This window comes from Botrytis fragariae (assembly GCF_013461495.1).
Source record: "Botrytis fragariae strain BVB16 chromosome Unknown tig00000101, whole genome shotgun sequence".
NCBI classification, from domain to species: domain Eukaryota; kingdom Fungi; phylum Ascomycota; class Leotiomycetes; order Helotiales; family Sclerotiniaceae; genus Botrytis; species Botrytis fragariae.
This window is the reverse complement of record NW_023500996.1, coordinates 36,899-51,875: the sequence shown is the minus strand read 5'-3', so window position 1 is coordinate 51,875 and position 14,977 is coordinate 36,899. Positions and strand designations below refer to the sequence as shown.

General features: G+C 43.7%; 5 protein-coding genes across 5 annotated transcripts; 4 read left to right on the top strand and 1 right to left on the bottom strand.

Annotated features, from left to right (window-relative positions):
• Positions 1-385: 385 nt before the first annotated feature.
• On the top strand, positions 386-2,182 carry Bfra_008639 (putative xlf family protein; the record flags this gene model as incomplete). Its single annotated transcript, XM_037338997.1, has 1 exon — positions 386-2,182. The coding sequence occupies one exon, from the start codon at positions 386-388 to the stop codon at positions 2,180-2,182; it is 1,797 nt and encodes a 598-aa protein (XP_037190563.1).
• Positions 2,183-7,364: 5,182 nt separating this feature from the next.
• Positions 7,365-8,714, bottom strand: Bfra_008638 (putative reticulocyte-binding protein 2; the record flags this gene model as incomplete). The annotated part of the gene is made up of 3 exons (XM_037338996.1): positions 7,365-7,768; positions 7,849-7,968; positions 8,027-8,714. The coding sequence occupies 3 exons, from the start codon at positions 8,712-8,714 to the stop codon at positions 7,365-7,367; spliced, it is 1,212 nt and encodes a 403-aa protein (XP_037190562.1).
• A 626-nt stretch (positions 8,715-9,340) lies between these two features.
• Bfra_008637 (uncharacterized protein) lies at positions 9,341-9,755 on the top strand (the record flags this gene model as incomplete). The annotated part of the gene is given in 3 exon segments (XM_037338995.1): positions 9,341-9,463; positions 9,482-9,620; positions 9,652-9,755. 3 exon segments carry the CDS (start codon positions 9,341-9,343, stop codon positions 9,753-9,755), a joined length of 366 nt encoding a protein of 121 aa, XP_037190561.1.
• Positions 9,756-9,885: 130 nt separating this feature from the next.
• Bfra_008636 (uncharacterized protein) lies at positions 9,886-10,643 on the top strand (the record flags this gene model as incomplete). The annotated part of the gene is made up of 3 exons (XM_037338994.1): positions 9,886-10,133; positions 10,183-10,301; positions 10,354-10,643. 3 exons carry the CDS (start codon positions 9,886-9,888, stop codon positions 10,641-10,643), a joined length of 657 nt encoding a protein of 218 aa, XP_037190560.1.
• Positions 10,644-11,245: 602 nt separating this feature from the next.
• Positions 11,246-14,740, top strand: Bfra_008635 (putative wd domain-containing protein; the record flags this gene model as incomplete). Its single annotated transcript, XM_037338993.1, has 1 exon — positions 11,246-14,740. The coding sequence occupies one exon, from the start codon at positions 11,246-11,248 to the stop codon at positions 14,738-14,740; it is 3,495 nt and encodes a 1,164-aa protein (XP_037190559.1).
• Positions 14,741-14,977: the final 237 nt, after the last annotated feature.

Sequence of the window (14,977 nt, the reverse complement as noted above, 5' to 3'; positions counted from 1 at the left end):
TAACACGTGATTAATGCCATCAGATCGATTTGTTGCATATCTGAAAAAAAGACAGTTCAGTTTACAACCATCTCCATGAATTTAGCGTAAAATTGAAAAAGTTCCATCGACTGGAAATAAGAATAATTTCTCAGTGTTATTCCCGGCGTCAATCATTTGTGAATGTTGCCTAGTAGCTAAGACCTTGGATTTCAACATTCAAAGACAGCGTCACCTTGCACGCTCTTTGAGGAATTCAATGTCATGACACCGTCTTGAAAATATTTTGTGTTCATATATTATTTCTCTACTGTAGTATCGATGACCCTTTTTCGATTGCGACCGTGTCGCGTTATTTGAGGCGCTATTCGGAGCTTTACGACAATTTAAATATACAATTGCGAGAATGGCCGCCTGGAGACCTCTCAAACTTTCTAGCTCTGCTGGCGCACAACTACCCCCCTTTCTCATCTCATCCGAATTCAACGATGATTCGTACCTAGTCCAACTGAGCGATTTAACGAATACGTGGGTCGAAAGTGTAGATCGCGATGCGATAATCGAACGAAGCAGAGAAGGGAATACCAGTATCGATCCAAGTGAGGATGAGGACCAGTTATCGATATTTCTCGAAAAGATCAGACTTGGTCTTGCAGGAGGAATTGATACTAGTCTATCTCTGCAAGTCGGGCCGGAAATTGGAGATGACCTCTCACCAAGTCTACTTCTCCATGTTACGATCCCACTACCTGGTGGATTGAAGGACTTAGAATGGCGTTACGAATTGGCCTTACAAACGCCGAAAGAAACAGTCGACAAGTTGCTTATTCCCAGTTTAATCGCGCTACAAGAAAAGAAAAAGGAAGTCGAGAAGCTAGTGGAGCTGCTTGAGGAGAAAGATGCGGTTATCCAGAAATTGGTGGATACTTTGGAAAATCAAGGGAATGACCTAGGTATAATATTCCATCAGGTTGCAGGAAGACCGGGGAAAAAAATCGACAGGAAGAAGGCTAGTGAGAAGATCCAAGGATTGAAGATTTTCGACGTAGAAGCTTGGAAGCAGAAGTCGGAATCTGATAAACCGGACGATAAGTGGGAGTTATTGCACAATGTGTTCGGTGGCAATGATATAAGTCCGAATCTCTCCAAGGCGGACAGATTCGACAAAGAGGATCGGAACTACAATTGGTGGAAAAATATGCAGGGCAAGAGGGTAGGTACATCTGGGAGCAAGCCTGCGATAAATGCGACAGGTTTATCAAGGAGAAGGATTCAACAAGAACACACACAGTCCGAGGATGATTTTCAAGTACAATCAACACCACCTCACCTCTCGAGACCTAAGGCCAAGCCGGATGTTTCAATGGACGATTCTACAGAAGAAGACGATGATGATGATGATCTCGATGCTCCATCCCAACGCTCGAGCGTTCCAGATAATCTGTCTATTTCGCAAGCTCGCGCACCAAGTCCCGATAGAACACTAAGCCCAAGCCCAAGCCCACCAAGAGTGAAACCCCTTGTCAAATTGGGTACGAAACGCAAAGTTCCAACACCAACTCCTCCAAGTGAAAACGCAGATGATGCCACTGAAGATGACGAACCTATACCAGCAATTTTACACTCTACGAATGCAATTGATGATAATTATAATGATAATGATACCACGGATGATGACGCACCATCCTCTTCACCACCAAAACGACATCAGACCCCGAAAACTTCGCCAGCTGAGAAAGGCAAGCTTGGGAAGATAGGCGGAAAGAAAGCTCCGTCGCCTTCTCCTGAACCGGAGTCGGAGCCGGATCCGGAGCCAATCGCTGAACCTGAGGCTACTAAGGTGCGACCCAAAAGAGGCATACTCGGCAAAATCGGCGGAAAGAAGAAGGGGACAGTAACAATACCTGAAATCGACTCTCAGAATTCAGTGTCACCAAAGAAGAAGCTGGGTACGATCGGTGGGAAGAAGGCTGCTACTGGGGGCGCTAGTCAGAGAGAAGATACTCCTGATGAAGTGAGCAGAGGAAGGGAAAGAGCATTGACGATAGAGACAGAGAAATCGAAAGAAAAAACTCCACCGCCAAGAGAGACTTCTGAGGAACGGGCTGATAAGAAGAGAGCGATTTTGAAGAAGGAATTGGAAGCAAAAGTAAGGCGCCAGCTAAAAAGAAAAGGAAGTTTTGAGGGGAGAACTCGTGGATAGTGAAAATGTGTAAACATATAAGTATGTTCATCTGCCCCATCTGAAGAATTTTGCATTTTCTTTACAGGCCTTGCTTCTCGTCGTTGGCCTTTGCGCACATTATCTATTTTCCGATTATCTACAGTATCTCATCAGCCTCACTAGCGAGACGATAAGTCTCTCTATTTGAAGTTTCATTACACTCGTCATCCAAGCACCTACTGAAAGCAATTTCTTTTTCTTTATTGCACCTTCACAAAATTCATTTGAGCACTGTTCGATTTTTGGTTGCCAATGTCTCTTGCTTCAAGTCATTTACCTTCCCTGTTGCGCGGCCTCTGGTGCCCCCCTTCATGCACCAGGCGATACCTCGATGCTCTATTCATAACCTCCAAATTTATTCAATAAACCTTTCCCTCCCAACAGCTGAGTAAGACTCAAGATCATGGTTGCATATGTCAAGCACGGATCACATACTACCCATTTTGTTGCCATGTGGTTTTGTTGCATGTCTAGAGCACAGACCGCATTGTTGAAGAGTTGTTTGTGTGAAGGTGAAAAGGTTTGTCGTGTTGTGTCTGCTTCATATACTCATGCTTTCGCTATGCTTCCAACACCTTTTTCGATACAACTTGTTGGGTTCGCATGCTTTGGCGAAACATCTACACAAATAAGTCACATGTTGAAAACCCTTCGACATGTTGTTTTGTTGCTTATCGCAAGCACAGACCGGGCTCTTGGGAAGCAGTGTTTGTGTAATGTAAAGATCTTTTGCTATATTTCGACGTCGTTCTACACCCTTTAGTATAGTATAGGCGGGATACGAGATTGGAGATTAGTCAACACCTACTTTGATCTACCATCTATGATCTCTCGTGCTTGTAGAACAATCAGTGATATAGTTGCAATGGATATCGCATTGCGCAAAAGGTGGGTAGAGCTACTTGTCAGATAGATACTTACTTGGAATGAAAGTAAGCGATTTGACTTTGATATATGCTAGATGAGAATTTCCAAGTATTTTATATCAACAATTGTAGTGGAAATGAAAAGTTGTTTATGGATGGTCCTGGCTAGGCAGGTATAAGCATGTCGATATGATGTGTATAAAGCGTATTGGTTTGTCTTGATCATTAGCTCAACCCCTTTTCTCTTCGAGCCAAATCAAGCGGTATCCAAATCATCTTTCTGTGATCGTCAATACTTTGATTCTACATTATGAAGAGATTGACTTTGAGACGCTACAAAATATCCTCAATCTGGACCGCATCACCATCGTGGTAATGTGTGAATCTTAATATAATACTCGTCTCTGCAATCGAGTGAGTATATCATCCTCCATACATGCATACACGTATGTACTTGTAGTACACTCACAAGGCTGAGATAAGCCTTCTGTTTATACAGATGTACGTGCATACCTATCGAATGGAACAAAATCCAACGTCTCAACTAAAAATTAGTCTCCATGTCTGAAATGCTTAAATCCCCACATTCGATAATTCACATGACATATAATACTTATGTAGGTGGAGAGGTGATAGAAAAGAAAAGAAGCCGGACATGCATCAAACGAATCTCCCATCGCGATGAAAGAATTATAGACATGCAACAAAAGAATTCCTCCTCCTTAATTTATTCTTCGCGTGTGGCATTTGTTGCATGTCTGGAAAATGTGCATCGCGATCTTGCTTTTGTGATGATGTTCTTTTCGATGTGTGTATATACATAGATACATCGATGCATAGCTCTTCATCCCAACACACAGGGCGAATTCTCGATGCAGAGCACTTCTTTCAGATCTTCTTTGACAGAAATGCCAAGGAGTGAGGGAAGCGAGGATCGAAGAACATTCATTGGGGAGGAAGAAGATTGCTTAGTCATCACCGAGATCGCGATTTCACGGGCTGGAGATGAGATTCTTCCCAACATTTGGCATATTTTCCAGGGCTTGTTTGAAGAAATCTGGGAAGTGGAATAGGGGGATGGGGGATATTGAGATTTGTTGCATGTCTGACATCGTCGATGAAAATAATTTAATTGAATTGCTGATGAGGGGTGATGGATTGAATCGTGATGGTGTCATTGGATGTTATTTTCACACCGGGTATTCATCACATCGTACGATCGGATGAGGATTGAGGGAGGCATGGATGGATGATGATGGTTGAGATGCGATGAGATGGATGGAGGCCGATGACGCTGGTGGTTGGATTAGGTGGGACTTGAGATCATTGATGCCTGCCTGCCTGACCGGCTTGGTCTGGGTCGATGGATAATTTTTGTGTGACGACTTCGGAGGTGCACGAACATCGAGATTTGGGGGAAGGGAAGGAGGGAGTGATCGGTTCGATGGATCGATGGTTTTTCGATGGTTTGTCTGTTGGTGCGCTTGTGGGTGGATCGGGCAATGGTAATGAGAATGAGGGAAAGGGTCACGGGGTTTATGGTTTGGGTTTGTGTGTCGGGAAGGAGTTTGATGGATTTGGATTTTGGATTTCGGATTTTGGATTTTGACATCGACATCAACATCGATTCATCGTGAATCGTGATGAATTGTCAACTGTGAATTGTTTCCAGGGGAGATGAGGTCGTATTGATTGCATCGATTCTGATGGATTGATTGATTGATTGATTGGTGGTTTTGGTGACGTATACCTACTACATACCTATGCTGATGAGAATCGGCAATTCCTAGGTTGGTTGTGTAGGTATCTAGGTATCCTCGAGTTGGTATGGGATCCAAAATATACGATACTGTGATAGATAGGTATATGCTCTCTTTTTCATCATCGTCGTCACATTGTATACATCACATCAGAGATTTCTCCAAGAAGGAAGTTACCTAGTACCTCATATCATGCCTGCCCCTTCCTCCCTTCCTTACTTTGTACACACATACATTTCTTTCTCGCCACAATATACACATTCGCCCCTTCTCCCTACATCCTCAACATGTTGCATATCTCACTATTCACCAACTCGTCATTCTTTCTCAAATACCGCCATGAGGTTTTCTGTTGCATGTCTTAGTATTCACCTTGGTTACTCTATTCATACCTCCCTAGATATTATTGATATCAACTCAGTAGATCTACACGTCTTGTTGCATATCTTAGACAATTCACTCGAGATCTTCGTATATCAATCAATGAAGTAGCTACTAGGTACTTGGGTAGGTATACTTATTCTTTTTTCAAAGGTTCTCTGATATATACCTACTTGGGTATGTATCTTTTCGATTAGATATCTAGCATTCACCTTGTCGTCCTGCTTGTTAGAGTAGGTGCAGATGTGAATGTACGGTTTGAAAAGGAGCAAATCTTGTTTGTTGCATATCGTATTCGATTCTCCCGCGTGTTTCTCGTCACTTATCAAGTCATTTATTCATAGGTAGAATATATACGTAGCTACCTAGGTATATTTGATTCCTCCCCTTCTGAATCACTATACTTTGTCCGCATATTTTATGATTCATCGAATCATCATCGAGTCAACACGCATATATCATTCAAGAAAAGAGATACTTTCCAACAATACATCATACACTTATAAACATCATATCATACTAATTATTACACCTCATTTCTATTCCTCAGAAATCACTATACTTCGTTGCATGTCTTGCTACCTACCTACCTACCTACCTACCTACCTAAGTTCCAGCTTCCTCTCTTCTTACTTCGATACCCGTACACACACTTTTGGAAGCGCTAGATCTCTCGTTGCATATTGCATCTCTCTCTCTATACACCTTAAATCTCATATCACATATGTCTAAATCTGCCTTCTATACACATCCACCAATAAAGGAGACCTCCATCTTTCTGTTGCATATCGCATCTCATTCACTTACCTTCATATTCATTAGAACGTAGGTACGAATAGAGGATCGATAAATGCCGTGTCGCATATCTATACATTCACCTTCGTGTACCTGTCATATGAGGTATGAGTTTATCTATCACATATGAATCCCACAATGACGAAGAACTATATCGTTCTGTTGCATATCGCATTTTATTCACCCGTGTTGCTTATTACACACATACTTATTACATATCACACTATATCTATTTCAGGAGAGATGCCTCGCATCGCATAACTCGAATATCAATGTTCAATCCAAGTCGATGTATGATGTGAAGTCTGAGTGAAGTTCATGAATATATATGGTACATACATACATACATAGTTCTATCGCATATCTAATACCATTTACTAATTCTAACAAACATCATTTACTATTCGTACATAAAGCAGAAAATGGAGATCAGAAAAACAAAAACAAAAACAAAAACAAAGACAGAGAAAGAGCTCTGCAGGTAAAACGTATATGTTGCATATCGTGATATTCATCTACACTGGGTATAGGAAGGATAGTGAAATATACTACCAGTGTGAATGCATGACGTATATCCAAGAATTGTCAAATAATCACAAGAGATTGGTTTAGTGTAGGTAGGAGATGCTCTTGTTGCATATCTCATGACCTATTCACCCGTGTTGTTTGTTGGTGAGAGTAAAAGTGTGTATGTTTGTGTTGCATACCTCGCTATTCACCTGTGTGGTGTGTTAATCCATAGGTGTTGATCAAAGTAAGTTGGGGTATTTGTTTATGTTGCGCATCTTCGTTATTCACCTGGAGATTTGATCTTGCTTGAACAATAGTAGCAGAAACATTGAGTGTTTGGTAGGAAGCGCGGTTCTGCAAATTCTTAGTTATGAGATCAAGTATGAGAGAGATGTCGAAAAGACTTGGGTTACGATGATACGTAGCCGTAGAATGTTTCTGAAAGCAAAGTATCGAAAGGTAATCTGCGATTGAGAAATCTACTTGATACGATTCTTGACTGTGCTACGGACCAGATATGCAAACAAGAGCAAAATCGAAAGAACTCAATCAAACTCGATCAAACTAGACTAAAATACAACTACAGATACAAAATCTCCTCCATCGAAAGAAAGAAAGAAAGAAAGATAGACGCAGTGCTCCATCGAAAAAATTATCCAACAATTAACTTACAAGAACCCATACTCGTTACAGCAACTCCTCAAATTCCTACACTCTGCACGCGACCCCTTCATTACACTTTAAATCCCTCCACTTGGAACTGCATTTTAAATCCCTCGTGCGCCTTCCTCCTCCCCCTCTTATCAATATACCCCACCATAGCCGCGAACCCCAAACACCCCAACGCAATCACATACTGTCCAATCTGCAACGGAACCCCCTACTAATCTGTTGCCCCGTGCTCCTACTCGTGACAAACTGAATTGCTCCCCCAGCAGTACTAATACTCCCCGCTGCACTCATCATATTACCCGCGCTCCACTGCAATATCGCGGATGCCATTTTGGAGGTAGGAAGAGTCCAGATCGTCCAGAGGACTCCAATACTGAAAGCAAAGAAAGGCACGAGGATTAGAGGAAGAAGTTTTTGTTGAATACCGACTGCAAGTTCGATATTTTCCGCGGTAGACGTGTCAGTGCTTCCCTTGAAGAGTGCGGCTTGCACGATGGCAGCAGCGCTGCTGGCGGTTCGACCGTAGGGAAAATTGGGTGTGCAGACGTCTTTACCTGTACTAGGGATGATAGCACAGACTCCTGAGGTTAGGTTAGTAATGATTGGGATATATATGTATGTGTCTGTGTATATATAACGGGTGTGTAAAATGTTTACGTACCAAAATAACCAACTCGAAAATTCGGGACGATGAACTCGTCAGATGCGCCGCTAAATACGTTGATGGTAAAGAAGGCTCGGGATATCACGTTATTGGCCATGCATCCCGTCAAAACGACGACTGCACATTTGTTAGCAACCCACCTCGTATGTTGGTCAATAAAGTGGTATGGACTTACAATATAAACCGATAATAGGAAAGCCCGTAAACATGAACAATATTCGTCGAATCCACAGTTGCTTCGTCGGCAACTTCTCGTCTTCTTCATGGTACCCACCCACATAGTCCACCGCCCTGTCGATTGTTTCTCTCACTCTTTCGCTATACTCCATCAATCTTTCCCTTGCAAGTCGAAGATTTCTCTTCTCTTCTCGAATTGTCGCCTTTTCATCTTCGACTTTCTCTTCTTTCGCTCGAATTGCCGCATATTTTGCTTTCAATTGAGATTTCTCCCTTCTTAATTCCGATTCACGCCTCCTCAATTCCGATTCATCTCTTTTTACATCCCTGTGCTTCTCTCTTAACACTTCCGCAGCTTCTCTCTGGTCATTCTTGGCGACGTGGGCTTTCTCCTCAAATCGTTCCTTTTCCTTGGCGAATTCTGCATCTTGTCTCCTCAATCTCGATGCTTTGTCTGCTAAACTTCTCATCTCCATTGCCTTTTCTTCTGGAGTTATCTTTGCCCCTGCCTCTGACCACCATCTTTGATCTCGAGGGCTATCTTGTCCCTTGCCCGACCACCAACGATCTCGACTGCTTTTAGGTTGTTTCTTTGAAGCAGAATAACTTGGATTGTTCTTCTTTCGGCGCTTTTTCTTCTGATGCCTTTTCCACAACACTTTGGCAGCAGGTCGAGCCAGCCACATTTACCTGTCTTTGAAATCTGTATCAGGGGGTCGACTTTTGTATGAAAACATAAATAAAGGTGGTACGGAGAGTATTTCTCGCTCATCAATCAAACAAGAGTAAATCAACCTGTAGTAAACATCATCGATTGCCGATCAAAGTTGGAACAGGGAAGCATGAAACATGCTGGAAGGGGAGTTGGGGGAATGCTTGCATTATCTCTTTGGTGAGAAGACAGGACTCCGGCCTTGGTCATAACCATTATCTGGTTTGTGGTTACTGCAGAATCTCGTAATGACCATACTAAAACCATGCGTAAGACCTAGAATCCAGACCTTCAAAAGATGCCTTCTTGAATTGGGGCTCAAGATTGGCGGGCCAGCAGAAGATGGCGTTGTTGAATGCTGAAACGCACGCGGCACTCATCTAAACCCATTCAATAACACAATTTTACACAGGAAAAAGCTTTGGTCGGTTCGAAACCAACAGAAGATGACAGTTTTGACAATTTTGTGGCTGTGGTTGGATATGCAGTAGGATCGCGCGTAATCTTGGTGGACCGCTTGAAGTGGCTGTTGGTGGCCACGACCACTCCAACGATGAGTTGATCCTGCGATTTTCGGTTGAGCAAAAAAAAAAGCTTACAATGATATCAAAGATACTTACATTCATCAAGAACAGTAGTAGTTGCACCGACGATTTGATCATTGCTACATATTTGAGCAGAAAGCGAGTAACGATTGCACATTTTGCAAAACAAATTAAAGCGGTAATACACAACACATAGAATATAGGTGGCAGGCTGCAGAAAATCGACAGAGGCAAGGCATTATCGACGGTTTTGTTTAGAAGGAGCAGTTTTACTGGGCAATTAAAGAACCTTCTGGCCTACCTGCCTGATGGCAAAGCGAGGAACCTTTGCCGAAGTTTGACCTCCTTCAAAGCCGAAAAAAAAAGGTCATCTGCCCTGCCTTAAACTTGTGATTGACTCAGATTCAGATCTCGTTGGATTATATGATAAGAAGGATCTCTCCCCGACCTCCATCAAATCGAATGCATGAAATGGCGGATGTTTGACACATTTACCAGCTATACCCTCCAATCAAATTCCAACGCTTGGAGAGTCATCTCAATATTTGGGTTATAGCCTTTTTTCCTCTTCAAATCCTTCGGAAAAAAAAAAACTCGCAAATGGCTTCGAGATATAATATAGTCGACTACGACTCGGACGATGAGCTGGAACTCAGTCCGCACATTAATAATCTCATCTCAGCAGCTGAATTCGTCATTCGGCTGTTAGAAAGGGGAAACATCGATTATGCTTTAATGGGAGCATTTGTCCTTAAGTGCTGTGGCAGCGCTCGTGATACGAATAATATTGATATCGTGGTAGACACTTCAATGAAGAAAATATGGCAAATTATTGAGCCAGAAAGCAGGTAACTTGCCATGAGCACTCGACTCTTGAGCTTATTCTGACATTGATAGATTGGTAATTCCTCAATCTCGACTTGTTGCAGATGTAATGAAAATATTTGTCAAGACTGGTCCAAATTACGATGGATGTTCAGAAACAAGACTCATCGAGGTAGAGTTAATTGCACCAGGTAGATATCTCATGAGATTTCATCTTGCAATAAGTACTAACAAATCGACCAGGCTCAAATGGTACTCCGCGGGATATACGAAATCATCAACAGACTCTCGTGGTACCCAGTCCATCAGGACATCAGACAGCTTTCAAGGCTTTAGATGTTTTGTACTTGTTGCGGAGCAAACTGGATGTTATGGCCGCACGAGGAGCCCCCAAAGACTATCTAGATGCTCAATTCATTGTCGGAAATTGGAGACAAGAGTTGGAGAGAATTCAAGAATACTCCGAGGTAGTCAACACGCAAAATGATGTCGAGTTGATCTTGACTCCGCCATGTTCTCCAATGGTTTGGTAGGTAGTACTCTGTAAGTGATGTATGAGTGAGGTCTTGTAAAATTAGAGCGAAAGAGGAAGCCAAAGATAGCATTTGTCGGGTTACAAAATGCACATGGGCATATTATATTTTTATAGCTAGCCGTTAATCATCGAGACTGCAATAGCCCCCTTTTGTGAGATGCTTCGTGAGATGTCACCAAAGCGTATATCTTCATTGGAGACAGGAAGCACTGGTAAGGTTAAAAGATCATAATGTTGTAACACAATTACTGTAGTGTCCAGAAGATAAAAAGTTTTCAAGCTGATACGAAGATACGAAGATACAAAACGGGCACATACGGAATAATTGACACACGGGAAGATGCTCAAGATGATGCATTGTTTTGGTGTTGTGTCTGGTTGTGTTTGTGTTAATTGGTAACATTCCTCGGGCGGTGAGCCTAGTAACTTTTTGGGTCGGCAGTTTCAGCACCATTTCAAGGTCTCTAATAATAAGGTTCAGAAGAACCCAATGTGCTGGATTCCTACCTAGGTAATATCGTCATTTTATTCACTACTCAAATGTTGCTCGGGATCGAATTTAGGATGCCTCCTTGAGGACATACATTACAACCTGCAAAAATGAACAAAGGAAAGATAATGAGGAAATTACTTGGTCAAACTGCTACTACTGTCGAGGTTTCCGACACCAACAATGACTCGCCTCAACTCCGACCGACTGCTTCACAGGGTACCGTCTATTCAGCCGGCGCACCACTTTCATGTCTTGGTCGCGCGCCGGATGGTTCGCGCGCTGTTATAGCTGGACCGAAAGTCTTCAAGATCGTCAAAACAGAAGGGTCGAAGATTACAGAGGATATTGATCTTCGCACCTCGATATCTGCATATCCCACAGGGCATGATGGTACGGCAGCTACCTCAGACCAACTTAATATTAGGGCCGTTCGATGGTCTCATACACAATTCAGCTCTACGATAGTTACAGCAGGCGGGAATGGAAGAATAACGGTCTATGACCTCAATCGCGCAGGAGGAGAAGGATTCGAGCTTGCGCGAATTCAGGAACACCCTCGACAGGTTCATAAGCTTGCGATCAATTCATTCAAGGGGAATTGGTTTTTATCAGCCAGTCAAGATGGATCTGTCAAGTGTTTCGATCTACGTGACACGCGTCGAAGCGTGGCTACCTATAGATGTAACGCAGATGCTGTTAGAGATGTGAAATGGTCGCCAACGGATGGCATGGAGTTTGCTTGCTCTACAGATGCTGGAATCTTACAGAAATGGGACTTCAGGAAGTCATCTGCTCCCATTATGAAGATAACCGCCCACAATAGTGCTGTCTTTTCAATTTCATGGCATCCGGATGGAGATCATATTATAAGTGGAGGCAAAGACCAGCAATGTCATGTGTGGGATATGTCAAAGTCGGAGAGGGGTCAAAGGCCTCGATATTCCTTCACCACACCCGCGCCCATTTTGAATGTCTGTTGGAGGCCTGCTTGTTGGACAGCCACGGGTCAGGGGAAGAGAGTTGCCCAAGTTGCTGTTTCTTATGATGACACCAGCGCCAATAGAGCCCAATTTTCGACAGTACATCTATGGGATATTGCAAGGTCTGCCATGCCATTCAAAGAAATTGAGGTGTCAAATAGCGCACCCACGGGCATACTTTGGAGCACTCGAGATCTTTTGTGGAGCGTTGATAAAGACGGCCACTTTGTACAAACAGATGTCGCATTTTCACCCAAGGTTATCGATCGTAGAAGTTTATCAACATTTTCTTTCTCTCCTACAGGCGATGTATTGATGCTGATGGAGGAAAGACAAGCTCCTAAACGCGTTCGACCTTCTATTAATTCTCCAGAGTTATCTTCGAGCTCTCAGCAGCACCCGAATGCCCCGTCTTTTGCTATAAGTCATAGTGACTCCGAGGAGGATGTTGTTGGCAGTTTTCTAGGCCCAAGAAGACGAAAGCATCATCGAGGACAGCATATTGGACGACTGACACAGAACCTAAGCACTACTCCACCAAATCCAACAGGAATGGCCGACAGCAGGGTGATGAGACTAGAAGACGCTGTACAAATTACTGGTGTTTATAAACCCCAACAAGTCATGGCTATTGGCCATGCTCCCTCGACACCAAAGCGTGCGAAATATCAATACATGTCTAGATGTTATTTGGAATACTTGACAAAGAACGCCATTGAAGCAGCCGATAGCACCCCTTTGAATGTCACTATTTCAGCGACCATAGAACACTTTGCTAAAGGTGCCGAGTACGCCAGATATTATCGGCTGGCTCAAACGTGGAGACTCCTTGGTTTCACAATGGATCTTTTACTAGTTAGACGTGCAGAGTTTCATCGCCAGCACAGACTGCAGAATCTCTCGCGCAAGGATTCGGGACCAAAACGTATCGACAGCTTTACGAAAATTGATGAACTGGATGAGTCAAATGAAAAGACGCCCCGAAAGAATCAACGTCTTGCCGCTTCAAATGAAGTGGCCGTTCATCCGGCCGTGAGATCAATCATTGCGGATGAGATCGAAAGCACTTCAAACGTGGCAACGCCACTTGTACGCCCTGTTATGGATTCTATTGCAGAAATGTCAGAAGCGATAAATACACCAATGGTAGGAAATGACACGTTGGTACTTCCACCATCCGTCACCTCGACAGTTCGTGAGCCGATACCAGTGCCAGTGACTGGCAGTTTTACCTCTGACCAGACAACATCAAGTGTAGAAGGTTATGACTTTTATGGTATGGATGCTTTCAAGCCAGCCGTCGATTTTGTTCCGCCTAAGAAACAGCCTCTTCGTTTAGACTATTCCGAACAAAACAGTTACGCTCAGAGAATGGGTCTCATTCGTCATGATTCTGGGGAAAGTTTCCAAATGTTTTCAACATCAAATGATTCCCAGTCCAAATACCTCGGTGGGGGTTCGGATAGTGATGCTCATAGTGTGAGGAGAGATGAGTCTTTGCGAGAGAGAGTTTCTAGTTGGGAAGGCAATGTTGCTGGATATTCTAAGGCTACATCGAGTCTCAATTCTCGCCCATCCGAAGAATCTATGGAGAATCCATCTGAAGCACTGCCCAAAATTGTAGTTCCAGCCCCGAAAGTCACTTCACCAGTCCAAACACATCGCAAAGTTCCTCCAGCACCGAAAACAATTGAATCCGCCTTTGAAAACGTTTCGTCCGATCCAAACCTCATCGAAACGGATTTCCTTCCTTGGCCCAGCGATGATGACACCGAATTTGTTATCCCTCCACTAAACCCCACCACTCTTGTTCAACGCGCTATCGAATTCGAAACTCAAACTGGCGCGTTGAACGCAGCTGCAATGGTCCTCCTCCTTCGACGTCTCCTTCCTCCTGATGTCATTGATCCAATCCATGCTGAAGCCATCCTCCGCCAATACAACCATCGACTTATGAGTATGCAGCTCTGCTACGAAGCAACTCTTCTCCGAAATCTGTGCGTTCCGCTCTACTCTTCGATTGTTGCGTCTACACAGGAACAAGTCAGTGTCGGCTTCTACTGCACAGAGTGCAACAAACCTCTTGAGAATGACCCGCTCGTCCCTGGCTCGGAATGGTCCTGTCCCCGTTGTCGAAATCCAATCATGAATTGTCCAATTTGTCAGCATGGGGATGACGTACCAGGTAGTCAGGGGCCACAAACCTGGTGGTATTGTGGTGGTTGTGGACACGGTGGTCATACAGCTTGTATGGGAGAATGGCATGGCGATCAGGGCGATAGGTATAGTGGGGGAATGTGCCCGCTAGAGGGCTGTATGCATCCTTGCTTAGAGGGAAAATGGAGAGACGAATTGGTAGAGGAAAGGAAAGAAAAGAGAGCTAGGGAGTTGGAGAGAGAGGTTAGGGAACGGACTGCCGGGGCAGGTCTTGGAGGCATGGGTAGATGGGATAGAGGAAAGAGCGTGAGGAGGGATGTCAGGGAGGTGGGTCAGAGTCGGGCTGTGGAAGGCGTGAGAGTTGCATTAGGCTTTGGGGGAGGAGGCGGAAGTAGTGGTCCTGTGGTTGAAAGGAGAAGAAGCGTTAAGGTTTTGGCGCCTGGCGAGGAGAATGCACCACAATGATTGCGAGATTGGGAAGCTAGCGTTTCTCATCATGTTGGAGAATAAAGATCTGGTGTATGGACTGATCTCACGAGTGAGATTGGATGTTTGCTTTGAATGGCATGGCGTGGCATGGAATAGTAGATGGAGGCGTTTGGTCATTAGGGTATACCCAAGGGTGGCTAGTATATATATACGTATGCATACATTCTAGTCCGCAGGATGTGAATGATCACACAATAATAGTACTATAGCACA